General features: G+C 47.3%; 1 protein-coding gene across 6 annotated transcripts in view; it reads left to right on the top strand.

The window, feature by feature from the left end:
- Nucleotides 1-14,701, top strand: part of tll1 (tolloid-like 1) — a 34,587-nt gene that overhangs the window by 16,462 nt on the left and 3,424 nt on the right. For 3 of the 6 annotated variants that reach the window (XM_058086708.1, XM_058086716.1, XM_058086725.1), the window contains 17 exons: nt 743-910; nt 988-1,105; nt 2,148-2,326; nt 3,208-3,313; nt 3,759-3,883; nt 4,851-4,966; nt 5,062-5,164; nt 5,764-5,880; nt 5,984-6,129; nt 6,273-6,468; nt 7,560-7,685; nt 7,852-8,012; nt 8,098-8,278; nt 9,606-9,731; nt 11,830-11,957; nt 13,167-13,380; nt 14,219-14,469. In XM_058086708.1, coding sequence (XP_057942691.1) covers nt 743-910; nt 988-1,105; nt 2,148-2,326; nt 3,208-3,313; nt 3,759-3,883; nt 4,851-4,966; nt 5,062-5,164; nt 5,764-5,880; nt 5,984-6,129; nt 6,273-6,468; nt 7,560-7,685; nt 7,852-8,012; nt 8,098-8,278; nt 9,606-9,731; nt 11,830-11,957; nt 13,167-13,380; nt 14,219-14,469 — 2,561 coding nt within the window. Of the gene's footprint in view, nt 1-742; nt 911-987; nt 1,106-2,147; nt 2,327-3,207; nt 3,314-3,758; nt 3,884-4,850; nt 4,967-5,061; nt 5,165-5,763; nt 5,881-5,983; nt 6,130-6,272; nt 6,469-7,559; nt 7,686-7,851; nt 8,013-8,097; nt 8,279-9,605; nt 9,908-10,356; nt 10,609-11,829; nt 11,958-13,166; nt 13,381-14,218; nt 14,470-14,701 lie in introns of those variants that run through there. The other 3 variants (XM_058086742.1, XM_058086751.1, XM_058086734.1) reach the window with 3 other exon arrangements.

The following is a 14,701-nucleotide window of genomic DNA, read 5'->3' on the forward strand; positions in this document are numbered from 1 at the left end:
GTGTTTCTGTGCGGAGTTTGGGTGTGTGGGTACTCTGGCGAGTTATGTTATGTTGATTGGCAATAGGTATGAAGGAGAGTGTGGATGCCTGTCTGTATGTGCCCTGCGATAGGCTGGTGACCAGCCTAAGTTAGCTGGGATAGGGTCCGGCATTGGAAATTGCAGGACGTCATTACTCATTGCAACAGTCATCTTACACACCACATTGAACTCATCACACAGCAACTTAACACAGAAATTACAGTATACCTCAGAAAAATACAAATGGGTACCAAAAAAAAGCAAAAAACTCCCAACATTTTTGGAGTTTTCCCATAATGCAGGTAGTTGGAGAAAACTATTTCATGTGAGGATCATAGAAAGCATAGAAAATGGTGGATAGTGCTGCACTGCTACCCCTGAGCCCAAAGTCCAGTAGGAGGCTGACGTCATCGCAGTGTCCCAATGAAGGTGTTGCTCAGATGCAATGCCGACTGTTCATTTTAGACATATTGGTACATGTTTTTATATTTCTGAGGTATACCTTGGGAGTTTGAAGTTGTTGTGTGATGAATTTTGCTCTCAGTAAGATGACACCTTGAGTCAGACTGTCGTGTTGTTCTGCTGTTATAATGACGTCCTGCCGTTTCCAGCACAAATTATCCGCACTGCTGGACAAGCAGCAAGGTTCAAAGGTTAAGAAAAAAGTAGATTCTCATACGCCGACATTTACGGTAACTAGATTCCGCTGTTGTTTTTTTAGACTTTCTCCCCCTGAAAAACTCCAGTAAGGGAACTGTCAGCCACAAGAGACCAAGCGTCAAGGCGGGGTATGCTGCAAAGAGTCGCTTTCCCCGAGCGGCCACATCCCGATCAGAGAGGATCTGGCCCGGGGGGGTCATTCCATACATCATCGGGGGCAACTTCACTGGTAAGCAAGCAACGTACCGCCAATAAAAGACAGAAGAAGAAGGTGTTGGCTGTAAAGTGTGATGGCGTGTGTTCCAGGTAGTCAGAGGGCCATGTTCAAGCAGGCCATGCGTCACTGGGAGAAACAGACGTGTGTGACTTTCATTGAGAAGACGGATGAGGAGAGCTACATTGTGTTCACCTACCGACCCTGCGGGTGGGTTTTGCAAGAAGGCTTTGTGTGTCTGTGTGTGGTAGTGACCTTGTCACCGCGTGAGACGATACGCTCACTCAACAATGGCTCCGCTTTCCTTCCTGTCCCACTCCTGTTTCCACATCCCGCCAATCACACGGCTACTTTCCGAGTGTTTGTATGCTTGCAGGCTTTTTGAATGCATGTCTGCTTTAACAAGAGCCTCTTTCACAAAGTCAGGTTGTAGACGCCAAAGCGGGATGCGGTCGTATCTGGGCATGCACTTTTCACACAGCGCATCACATGGCCAGATGCATGAGCATCAGTATCTTCCGATATCCAAATTCAGGTATCGGAATTGGATTGGAAGTGGAAAAAATGTGGATGGATGTAAAATACCAAACACAAAAAGGCAGTCAGCCAATGGGAATTAAACAAAAAAAAGCTAATCCTTGCAGACATATAAGCGAGTTGAGGGTGTGTGTGTGTGTGTGTGTGTGTGTGAATTGACAGTGATGATGCCCGCCGTCCTGGCCGCATCAGAGATTAGACCCTTTAATCGGATGTATAAATTCCCCGCTGCTCGGGTGTGCGGGCGAGCGAGACCAAAGAAATGCAAGGAAAGGAAAGTGGCGGTTCATGAATTAGTTGTACGGATCACGCCGCACGCGTCCACTAGTTTTACGTTTGCACGCATGAATAAATGATACGTGCGCTGCAAAAAGCCCATCTCCTCCAGCGACTCCTGATACCAGCGCCCGGGATAACTTTAATCAGATTTGTTAGCCTGGCACGGATATCTCGACTAACCCGGAAAGGAGAACGTGTGTTTGTGTGTGTTTATACTGTATGTGTGCCAGTGTGTGCTGCCACCAGCAATATGCCAATTCTCACAGCTTATGAAACCGTGACGCTATCAGGAGCGCTGTATGTAAATAAATCCCACAGCTTTCCCTCTGCTGGATGGAGTACGAGGCAGGAAATCCTGACTCTGTGTGTGTGTGTGTGTGTTCACCAAAATGTGTAATACTCACATGTTTATTGACTTCCCGCCAATCCTTCTTAGGTGTTGCTCCTATGTGGGTCGCCGTGGCAACGGGCCCCAGGCCATCTCCATCGGCAAGAACTGCGATAAGTTCGGCATCGTGGTGCACGAGCTGGGCCACGTTATTGGTTTTTGGCACGAGCACACGCGGCCCGATCGCGACGATCACGTGACCATCATACGGGACAACATCCAACCAGGTGAGTTTTAGCCAACACACAGCTGGGCCTTCCTGAGGGATGGATGGACGGTTAGCCTGGAAGTGCTGTAAGACTAACACATTCCACCTAGTCTACTCATTTAGCTCGCTACCTTAAAGCTGGAATTTTAAAGAAATTAAAACTGGAAAAACAGCTGTAATTGTGGAAGAATAAACGTGTGGTATTATGAGAACCAGTAATGTTATTTTAGTAGCACAGCATTAAAAGGGAAAGGTGCTTATCACTTATTACTGCCCCTGAATTGATGCACAAAGATTGTCATGGTGCCATCACTTGTGGTACAAAAAGGTGTATAAGTGTTTAATTCACACTGCAGGCTGCTGCTGGGGTGGGGGGGTGTGAATGAGGATTGTAATAACTGTCACCCTACCTGCACGCCCTCCCCCCTCTCAAGCAAGGGAGAATATTATTTTTATTCGGAACTCTTTTTGGTGCTTTTAATAGGATTTACAAGAAAAGACAAAAGTAGCACAAAGACTGTTTGCATTTGTTTGCCTTTAAAGGGGAAGTACACTCTTTTTGGAATGTTGCCCATCATTCCCAATCCTTATGTGAGACATGAAGACATATTTCTCTCCGTTTTCTGTGCATTCTACCACCAGAAAAGTGGTAATGCATGTAATGGGACACACCTATTCAGCATAGAAAGGCCGCTATTAACTCATTTATTGCCAAAGACGTCTATAGAGGTCTTTTGCTTTTTTCATGGGAACTATACCTTGTGTGTGAATTTCATCCGTGCAGGCAATGTATTTGTGTCCCAGCAGTGGGCAACAGTTGTATTTTCCTCCGACGGGCAGCAACAGCTTGGATATGAAGAAGACATACAGCAGTGCATGTGTTGTGTGTGTCTCACGTAGGTCAGGAGTATAACTTCCTGAAGATGGAGCCAGGGGAGGTGAATTCTCTGGGAGAGCCGTACGACTTTGACAGCATCATGCACTACGCCAGGAACACTTTCTCACGGTAAAGGTCTCAGCCCACGACAGTGACCGTACCCCTCACATTGTAGCAATTTCTTTGATTATCGCTCCTCAAGGGGAAGTACCATAGAAATAAAACTTGGATATCACAGTAGTCAGCATACAGCTTGGAAACTGCTACTCGGCCCACCTTCTGTTTCACTACTTTGACACCCTGCCTCTCGCCCAAAGACAGCTGGGATACCCCGCCCCCCAGTGAGAATAACCGGTAGAAAATGAATGAATGTATAGCGCCGAGCTAGCCAGATGGGGCCAGCAAATGTGAAACCTGAGCGATGACACGCGTTGGTATAGCTCGGCTTAGCATGTGACATGTGATGTTGTCATGTGACTACACATTTGACAGGCTATTGTTCCTTCTCCCGATAACAAGACATGAATAAAACATCCATTGTTTCTTCAAAGTGGTGTTTTTGCTTGCGCCGAAGGGGGATGTTCCTCGACACCATCCTTCCATCCAGGGACGAAAACGGCGTCCGGCCTGCGATTGGCCAGCGGACCAGACTCAGTAAAGGAGACATTGCACAGGCAAGGAAGCTCTATAGATGTCCAGGTACTGACATATATCAACTATGGCATGCCGTGTGTGTGTGTGTGTGTGTGTGTGTGTGTAAGATGATTTGTTTTCTATCTTTTGGTGCTACTCTTTCTCTCTGCAAGACTGTGTGCGTGTTGTGTGTGTGTGTGTGTGTGTGTGTGTGTGTGAGAGAGAGAGAGAGAGAGAGATGACACACGTCACACATTGTGTTGCGGTCACTTCCTGCACACGTTTTTGACATTCCTGTGGTCCCCAATGAGCGCGCCGACGTCATTAAGGGTAGGATTTGCCGCTGGAGTTTACAATCTCAAATGTGGTAATGCTGAACACACACACAGACATTTAATATTAATATTAATATTATGTTTGTCTGCAATCGTTGTCTGTCACTAATCACTAATCAGCAGAAAATGACTGACATGAAGCTACACTTACTCATCCCTTGTATTCAAGCCCTCCATGACGGCTTCTGAGGCGCCTCAGTTAACATCCACCCTTTTTGCCGTTGGCCCGCTGGTTTAGCGTCCAGTTTGTTGACTTTGCATCTTGGCACCCAAGATGAAATGTTGTGATAGTCGCCATGCGTGTGGGCAGAGTTCAGCAGCCTAACATCTCGTGGTTAAAGGCAGTAGAACACAAGTCAGTTTGAGATCCTAGGCGGAGGATGGAGAGGATGTCAGCTGTTGAAGCAGCCATAGTACATTCATGGAATTCAAAGTAAAAAGTACTCTTTCTGTGTAGTAAATATCCCAATGTCATGACCATGACACCTGGGGCTTTTCGATCGGTGCGGCTCATACAGGTATATGCAAAGATCTGTTTTTCTCTTTACATTTAGTGGATGCGGCTTACTGTGTATATCCAGCCTGAAGATTGCGGTACTCGTTGTGGCCCGCCACAGATAAATGAATGAATTAATGAGAAAGTGATTACGACAGCAGGACCACACACCATAATTGAACATTGCATGTGTGTTTTCCAGCGTGTGGAGAGACACTCCAGGATTCCACAGGCAACTTTTCCTCTCCTGGTTACCCCAACGGCTATCCTTCCTACACGCACTGCGTGTGGAGGATTTCAGTCACGCCTGGAGAAAAGGTGCGTGCACACACTCCACAGCGCCAACGTGCTGCTAGACCTTGGAGGTCTTCCCATGCTGTTTGCCCTTCATAAATCCCCCCCCACCCCTCCAGATTGTCCTCAACTTCACCACCATGGATCTGTACAAGAGCAGCCTGTGCTGGTACGACTACATGGAGGTCCGCGATGGCTACTGGAGGAAGGCTCCTCTGCTGGGTGAGGGGCCGCAGCATTATTATTACTATTATTATTATTATTATTATTTATTCTTATTGGGAGCAGTATTTTTATCATTTTCCCTTCTAACACCTACTTGCTTATTGGTGTGTATACATTCATTCATACATTTTTTACCGCTTATCCTCACGAGGGTCGCGGGGGTGCTGGAGCCTATCCCAGCTGTCTTGGGGCGAGAAGCGGGGTCCACCCTGGATTGGTGGCCAGCCAATCACAGGGCACATATAGACAAACAACCATTCCCACCCACATTCATACCTATGGACAATTTGGAGTGGCCAATTAGCCTAGCATGTTTTTGGAATGTGGGGGGGGCCCGGAGTACCCGGAGAAAACATGCAAACTCCACACAGAGACGGCCGAGGGAGGAATTGAACTCGGGTCTCCTAGCTGTGTGGGCTGCACACCTTGAACTATTTGTCCTTATGTTCTTATTGTTGTTAGACTTTGAACATCATTTCATCCTTTTCCTTTAGCATTGGCCTCTTATTCTTTGCTGCTTTCTTCCAATCATGTCTTGAGAGATAAATCAATGGTCTTATCAAGTGTGTGTGTGTGTGTGTGTGTGTGTGTTACAGGCAGGTTTTGTGGAGACAAGCTTCCTGATGTCTTGACCTCCACTGAGAGCAGAATGTGGATCGAGTTCCGTAGCAGCAGCAACTGGGTGGGGAAAGGCTTTGCTGCTGTCTATGAAGGTAACCTCCTAAGGCCATAATCATATCCATGGTCAGATGGAGCTGGTGCACAGCGCCTGACATCACAGGATGATGGCGACCCATCTCTGTCTGCCCTGTGCAGCCATCTGCGGCGGGGACATCGACAAGGACTCGGGGCAGATCCAGTCTCCCAATTATCCCGACGATTACCGACCCTCCAAAGAGTGCGTGTGGAGGATCACCGTGTCCGAGGGATATAACGTGGGCCTCAGCTTCCAGGCCTTCGAGGTGACGGCTTCCCTGGATCTTTGGGGTTTAGTGGGTGGGGGGTGAGTCTGCATGGGAACCTCTGGGTTACATTTCAGGCTTGGCCCACGTGATCTTTTTTCTTAACATCCCGTATAATCTCCCGGTGTTCATCTCCCCGGCAGATCGAGCGTCATGACAGCTGTGCCTACGACTACCTGGAGGTGCGGGACGGCCCCCTGGAGACCAGCCCTCTGATCGGCCGCTTCTGCGGCTACGACAAGCCCGAGGACGTGCGCTCCACCTCGCACACGCTATGGATGAAGTTTGTCTCAGACGGGACGGTCAACAAGGCGGGCTTTGCCGCCAACTTTTTCAAGGGTACGCACCTCTCGGAATCAGGTTAGACGGTAACATTCGTTACCATTCATTAAGCACGATGACGGCCATGGAAAGTCCTAAAATACGTATATGAAAAGATTATTGAGTTAATACGCAATACCACCATTTACCATTATATTACATTATATTACCAATACCACTTATTTACAAATATAATACCATCAACTATTTCGACTTTTCGCATGTGGAATTGAACTGTGTGTGCTCGGGTCCATACATTAAAATGTCCCTTCAACGTGTAACCTTGTGGCCGCTACACGCCTCCATGCTTCGTGACTTCCTGCTTGCCGTGGAGCTTTATAACGTGGGAACATACATGTCAAGCTCTTATCAAAAGCACTCCTGCCACCTTGTGGCCGTTTTCGCCGCTCAAAACTAAATTCAACCCCAAATATGATCTCTTCCATTGTGTCGTTGCATCATCACCTCTTTTTGCCTGCCGCGCAATAAAATGTCAAAGACGCATTAATAGGTCTTTGGAATTGAAATCCCATAGTTTTTTGGTTTAATGTGAGTGTCAACTTGCCCCACGTTGTTCAATGGTCTTGAACACACCATAGAACTTTGTCCCACTTGGTACTATGCTGCATTTGTGGCCTTTTTCTTCCACCTCATATCTGCCCCCAAATGTGGATGCCATGTGGGAATGCATCAAGGTAAGATTTGATGAGTGCTATTGTGGAGCTCGCCGTGGTGTAGTGGTTAGCGTTCTGGACTCAGGTTCAAATCTCCACTAGTACGCATCATGGGTATTCGTCAGGCAGGGCATCCGGAATATAAACAAAATTGACTGCTACTGTGGTCCAGGCCGGTACTGGTGAATGGTGGCTCTATTCATCCCTCGCTTTTCATTTGATGTTCTTCCTGTCTTAGTTTGACACGCTACATGATAAATAAGCCCAATGGGATGGCTATAACGTAGGTATGTTTTGCTGATGTGTCTTGCCATCCACATACAGGATGAGGTTGTATTTCATCATGCGTGATGGAATATCGCCAATTCCCACCAATGAGAACTCAATGTCAGTTTGGTGAGGAGAAATCACACGCTTCTCACGTTTGTTTTCCAGAGGAGGACGAGTGTGCCAAGCCGGACAATGGTGGATGCGAGCAGAGGTGCGTCAACACTTTAGGAAGCTTCAAGTGCGCCTGCGACCCGGGCTACGAGCTAGTGCCTGACAAAAAGAGCTGTGAAGGTAACACTCGGCCGACTGATGTGCACATTTGTTTGTGAAAGATCACAATATTTATGGACTGCACTGCTGAGTTTCATTTCCGTGTCTATGGTTATCGTCACATTTGTCTTCTTTGCTATCAGCAAGGAAGACAATGCACATAAAAATATGTTTAACTTGTTTGCAGCGGCATGCGGCGGCCTGCTTTCCAAACTCAACGGGACCATTAGCACCCCCGGCTGGCCCAAAGAGTACCCTCCCAACAAGAACTGCGTGTGGCATGTGGTGGCCCCCACCCAGTACCGCATCTCCATGCAGTTCGAGGCCTTTGAATTGGAGGGCAACGAGGTGAGCGGACCTCACAGGAGACACCCGATGGAGGCACGGCGTCATCACGGCGTCACGGCTCCCGCTCTGTCTGTGTGGTCGCCAGGTGTGTAAGTACGACTACGTGGAGGTGCGCAGCGGCCTGTCGCCGGACTCCAAGCTGCACGGGAAATACTGCGGCACCGAGGTCCCTGAAGTCATCACCTCTCAGTACAACAACATGAGGATTGAGTTCAAGTCGGACAACACCGTGTCCAAGAAGGGCTTCAAGGCGCATTTCTTCTCAGGTAACACATCATGGCATGGTACAGTCCACCTTCGTCTATGCCGCTTCCTTGCTTCCAGACCCGGCCGCCATAAGTCCGTTTCCATCGAGTGCGATTCCACATTATTAAATTGAATATTTTTAAAAACCTGTTACCATTATTAGAGCCCTGTAGACATGCTATAACAGCCCTATAGTCTTATTCTCTGTTTACACCACATTGCTAATGCCAAGGCTACAGGATCGCTGAGACCATATCAATCAACATCGCCACCATATTGGATGTGGATGTGCCAAGGTTGCGTTGGAAAAGGATACGTGCAAATACGTCAGGGCTTTTGATATGATCCCCCCCACTCCATCTTTGTAGTCTGGGGCAGACCAGGGTGAACAGGTGAACAGGCCACCCCAAATAAATGAGTGTATGGGAAACTCCCCTCACTGTGGGGTGGCGTCTGCGGACGCCAGCTTCCTGCGTAGTTCGTCCCTGATGCAATGCACACAGAACCACACACTCTGCTGTAGGCATGGGCCGCCATGACCTTGGCATTGTGGTTTCATGGTAATCCAGGACCTTCCCTGGAAACGGTCCGGTGTGGGTTCTAGCGCTCTGCCAAGCGTGGGGTGTCCCTTGAAACCGCCAGCCCACCCGTGCCCATTCCCTCGTGTTGGTGGTGCATGTGTTCCAAAAAGAAGAGAGTGGCTCAGCGACAAGCTTTCACCATAGCTTTCAACTGGCGACCGGCCCAAGCACCTCCCACACACACACACACACACACACACACATCTGATCCACGTGAGCGCAAGCGTGTGTGCACGTGGACGCTGATCGCTACAATGGAGGCTGTGTGTGTCATCAGCAGCAAAGCTCCTTACCCCTTCGTACACCAGACACGTACCGCACACGTCACGTCCGCGTAGCGTTCTACGCGCGTGGATTTAAAAGCTGAATCCACATTAGAGGCAACAGTGCAGCGTGGCGGCCCCCCCAGATCCATGGCTCATTGGTCATAGTTGGAATCAACTTCATCCCCCCCCCCCCATTTGCCCCCCAAATGCCAGATATTTCAACTTCATTCTTAATTTTCTTCCTGTAATGTTATGACTTTAATCCCATAATATTATGCCTTTTTCTATTTCATAACTCGGCTTTCCGTTGATGCAATAACCCTACACTGTGTTGTTTACTTGCCATCTAAACTCCTCCCCCTTCCCCTCTCTTTACGGGATGGTCTGTTCCCTTTCAAACGTTTTTGTTGTCGCTCGTCGTCTCCTTTCTCGGCTCTGTGGTCGTCCACGGCTTGTGTGACCCCAACACTGACGCCAGCGTCTTCTGTGTCTCCCGCCAGACAAAGACGAGTGCAGCAAGGACAACGGCGGCTGCCAGCACGAGTGCGTCAACACGGTGGGCTCGTACGTGTGCCAGTGTCGCCACGGCTTTGTGCTGCACGAGAACAAACACGACTGCAAGGAAGGTGGGTTGCACGCACACCGCCACGCCCACTGGCAGCAGCATCAGCACCACCACCACCGTCATCACCACGGTTACCACCACAAGCACGACACGGCGCATCCACGCGGCCATTACTCTCCATACGCACACTCCCACGACAGACTGGATCTCGCCATCTGAAGAAGGCCACAGCATTAGGTACACCCGCACCGTTTCACGGCGTCCAGTTCCATTCATGTACATCAAAAAACAATCAAAAACAAAGATGACTTAAAAGCGAAAAGAGTAGAGAAGAAAAATATAAATACAGTGGTACCTTGGTTAACATCCGCCCCGGTTAGTGTTTTTTGTTTAACATCCAACATGTTTGCTAAAATATTGCCTTGGCTAGCAAGAAACTTCTCCATGGTAATTTTATGAGAATAAAGCTCTAATATTATGAGGGAACAAAATATTTTAGCAGAATTAAGTTGAAAAATATGTCATTTTTGAAAAATTTGTTTGTGAAAAACGTTGCAATATTTGGGGAATAAAGTCATAATCATGAGAAGAAAATGTGCAAGAATAAAATAGAAAGAAGAAATAATATACAGTAATAATATACAGAATAAACTCATAATATTATGTAATAATGTGGTTTTTGACAGGGAGCTGTGTCGTCAACGCGTACGGAATGGCCACACACACTTTCACATCATAAACATCACATCGGAACATGTGTGTGTGTGTGCGTGCATGAGTTTGACCTGGCGGTCTTGTACAGTGGTGTCCATCATCGTGCATGATGGTCACCAATGATTTCACCGTGATTTGATGTACCAAGTGTAGCTTTGACACTCGCTCATCATCAGCGTCTTGTAAAGCATTTCTTCTTTCTCTTTCAATAAAATAAAACCTCATCTTGTTTGTCTTTGGCATACTTTCACCTTCCCATGTACCGGCAAGCACACTTTGACATGTTTTTCTTTCGTGGTTAGCCCACGTTAGCATGCTAGGATGTTCAAAACCACACTGATGGCATCTTGGTGGTTGCCATGGCAGCTGCGCATCAGCTTTTGTGTTGCGGGAGTTTTAGAAGGCAGCTATTGGATGTTAGATGTTACACTGCATACATTTTACTCACCTCCTCCTCCTTTTACGCTCCTCATCTTGGAGACAAAATGGATAAAATAGATTCAAAATGTAACAAAAAAAGCTAAATATGAAGAGAATAAAGTCCTATTGTAACATGAACATTTTTTACCAGAATAAACTCACAAATAATATCATTTTAGCAGAATAAAGTTGAAATATTCAAGAAAGATTTTTTGAAGTTACAATATATTGAAACAGTTGTCCCTTCTGGAATATGATACTGTGAAAAAAGTTGTAATATTACAGGAACAATTCATAAATACAAGAAGAAAAGTAGAAATAGTTGGACACTTTAAAGGGGACCTATGATGCTCATTTGTCCACCCTTTGTATTGACTTGAGGACTCCGACAGAGCGGCTACACACAATAACCAGCATCCTAAGCTTTCTACATCTTCCACAATCTGCACCTATTCCAGCTGCATTTCCTTGGCTTTCATGCTTCATGTGAAAAAGGTCTTTTTTCATGTATTCCGCCCACACTGCCAAGTGTGGAAAGAGTTCAGGTTTGCGCGGCTAGCTTGATAGGACTTGATAACAAAGGTGATGGTTGATCTTTTTCAAACGTCGGCTTGAACATCCAACCACTTATGTTGGGTCCCAATCCAGACTGGACAGTCCCATGTTTTTTAAAAAAAGGAGAAAAAGATAGGTAAGCTTCCCAAGTGAGTATAGCACATGCTATGCTGCGTACTGCTAGTCCACACCGACCCCAGGAAGAAGGAAACAAAAAAGGAGACAGCATTGGCGCCGAAATGTGCACCAGGAAGACAAACGGACAAGTTGTAGCATTTGTGAAAGCGCTATTAGCTAGGCTAAAAAGACCTGTTCATTGAACCTGCCGTGCTTTTACAAATATCTCTTTGCCAGGCGCTCGCCTTTCTCTGCTTCCTGTTCCCTTTCCATTTCCTTTGACCTCTTCCTGTGCAGCCTTGATTTTAACTTCCTCTGTGTGTGTGTGTGTGTGTGTGTGTGTGTGTGCACAGCTGAGTGCGAGCACAAGATCCACAGCCCCAGCGGGACCCTGAGCAGCCCCAACTGGCCCGACAAGTACCCCAGCCGCAAGGAGTGCACCTGGGACATCACGGCCACGCCGGGACATCGTGTGAGGATCGTAAGTGGCCTTAAAAGCCTTCCCACGCTGCACCTCGATGAACTTTTGCTACATTTTCCACCACATTTCCACTGACGGATGCATCACCGGCGCTCAATTCTGCAGGCGTGTGTTCATGCGTTAGAAAGAGGCCCTGGGCCTTCGCCATCTGTCCCCCCCCCCCCTCCCCCCCACCCACCGCCACGTCTCGCCCTCATGTGTGTGTGTGCATACATGCATACATTTATGCTAGTTATATTCATAGCCCATTTTCTTCAGGCGGGCTGCAAATGTTCATTTGTGTTCTCTGAATTGCAAGGATGCGTGCCTGCATGGAACATTTGGGGAGAGAAAGACACTTTATTGTCCACACGGGATGAATAATCTGTCTTTAACATATGCAGTAATCTCCTGTTTAGTACATCATACCTCAATTTCCAAGTAGGATTCCTTATTTATAAAATGAAAATCTGTTTATGACCTTCTAAAGACATGAAATAACACACCTACAGTCACATGTACACTGCTATTACCCAATATAGTAGAGATAATAAGAGAAAATAAAACATACAAGACATAAAAACTTGTTTACAACCTTCTAAATACACTTTTTAACATAATTAGAGCCCTCTCGACATGAAATAACACCCCTACAGTCACCTTTACACTCCCATTACCCAATATACTAGACATAATAAGAGAAAATAAAATATACAAGACATAAAACTTGTTTACAACCTTCTAAATACACTTTTTAACATAATTAGAGCCTTCTCGACTTGAAATAACACCCCTACAGTCACCTTTAAACTCCTAATACCCAATATAGTAGATGTAGTAATAGAAAATAAAACACATGACATTAAAAATGTGTTTACAACATTCTAAACATGCTTAACATTATTAAAGCCCTCTCAACACGAAACAACACCCCTATAGTCACATGACTTTACACTCCCATTACCCAATAAGATAAGAGAATATAAGACCTATTGACCTTGTAAGTACACGTTATCATAAGTAGAGCCCTCGAGACATGAAATAACACCTCTATAGCCACCTTTACACTCCTATTATTCTTACTGCCCGCAGCTTTAAGCATAGCATGCGCTAGCAGGACATCCAGGTAGCACGCAGGTTGGCGTCTTCCACCGCCGACAAAGGCCGCTCATGAAGGATACGCTTTAGAAACAGGAGCAGCGGGCATAACGGCTCCTCGTCCTCCTCCAGGCCTTCAGCGAGTTTGAGATCGAGCAGCACCAGGAGTGCGCGTACGACCACCTGGAGGCCTTCGACGGGGACGCCGACACGGCGGCCATCTTGGGTCGTTTGTGCGGCAGCAAGGTGCCGGAGCCGCTGGTCTCCACGGGGAACAGGATGTACCTCCGCTTCATCTCCGACGCCTCTGTGCAGAGGAAGGGCTTCCAGGCCTCGCACTCCACAGGTAACGGTGGATAAATGTCTCCCTCCAGTGGCGGGACCCAGCATCACAGCCCAGCCCGCTCCATTTGCCGGACCATATTTGGATATTACTATTTATAGGTTGTAGCTTGGAAATGGGTGGAGCTAAAGGCATGCAGTCAAGGAGAAAAATCATCACAATGACGTGACGGGAGTCAAGTCACTCATTTGCATATCATGACATTACCAGGACCGGTATTGGTCAGATCCGTCTCCATGGTGCCCAGCGGGCTCATCAAAATGTCCCATCCGCTTATCATACACTTCCTCGTCCCTCAAGCAAACCCAACCATCACCTGGATGAAGGTACTCCGCAGGGCGAAATTGACCAGAACTCATATCCTGATATATTTAGGTAGAATATGGATGTACCATATACGATATTCATGGCCATATTTTCTCCTTAATTTAGAAAAAGGTTTTATTCAAATGTAAACAATCTTCGAGAAAAATAGCCACTGCAATCAAATAGTATATTCTATTTTTGAAATAATATACAAATCTAATGTTGAATCTTCAGTACAATCATGCTGCAGTCATGCTAGTCTTTCTGTAGCCAGGTTAGTGTTAGCATTAGCGCTTCCATCTCATGTTCCCCATGACCACAGACGGTAAACACGCTTGATAGCGTCTTTATAAAGCAACCTTTCTACGTCCTTTTGGCTCTTCATCCCGCTATGCGGCTTCTCCTCCTCCGTATCACCCGCTCGGCGTAGTGAAGGGGGTGCTCAAGGCTAACAGTTGCTCCCGAATGTCACTTTCAGCAAAAACAATGATATTCCATCCAGTTAGGACACCCCAGTCTCTGCATGTCTCCGCAGAGTGTGGAGGTCGCCTGAAGGCGGACGTCCACCAGAAGAACCTGTACTCCCACGCCCAGTTTGGAGACAACAACTACCCGGGCCACAGCGAGTGCGAGTGGCTGCTGACGGCCGAGCAGGGCTACGGCATCGAGCTGAGCTTCGTCACCTTCGAGGTGGAGGAGGAGGCCGACTGCGGTTACGACTACATTGAGCTCTACAACGGCTACGATGCCGACGCTCACCGGATGGGTCGGTTCTGCGGCTCGGGGGTAAGATGGTCTTGCTCTGTGTCACGCCCGCGTTGGTGTGAATGCTAGGCTAGGCTAGGAAAGACAAGGCTAGGCTAGCCAAGGCTAAGCACAGCAAGGCTAGGCTAGGTTAGGCAAGGCTAGGATAGGCAAGGCAAGACAAGGCTAGGTTAGCAAAGGCTAAGCACAGCAAGGCTTGGCAAGGCTAGATTAGGCAAGGCTCGGCTAGGCAAGGCTAGGCATTTATTTATAT

The sequence above is a fragment of the Doryrhamphus excisus genome, chromosome 1 (genome assembly GCF_030265055.1).
Source record: "Doryrhamphus excisus isolate RoL2022-K1 chromosome 1, RoL_Dexc_1.0, whole genome shotgun sequence".
NCBI classification, from domain to species: Eukaryota; Metazoa; Chordata; class Actinopteri; order Syngnathiformes; family Syngnathidae; genus Doryrhamphus; species Doryrhamphus excisus.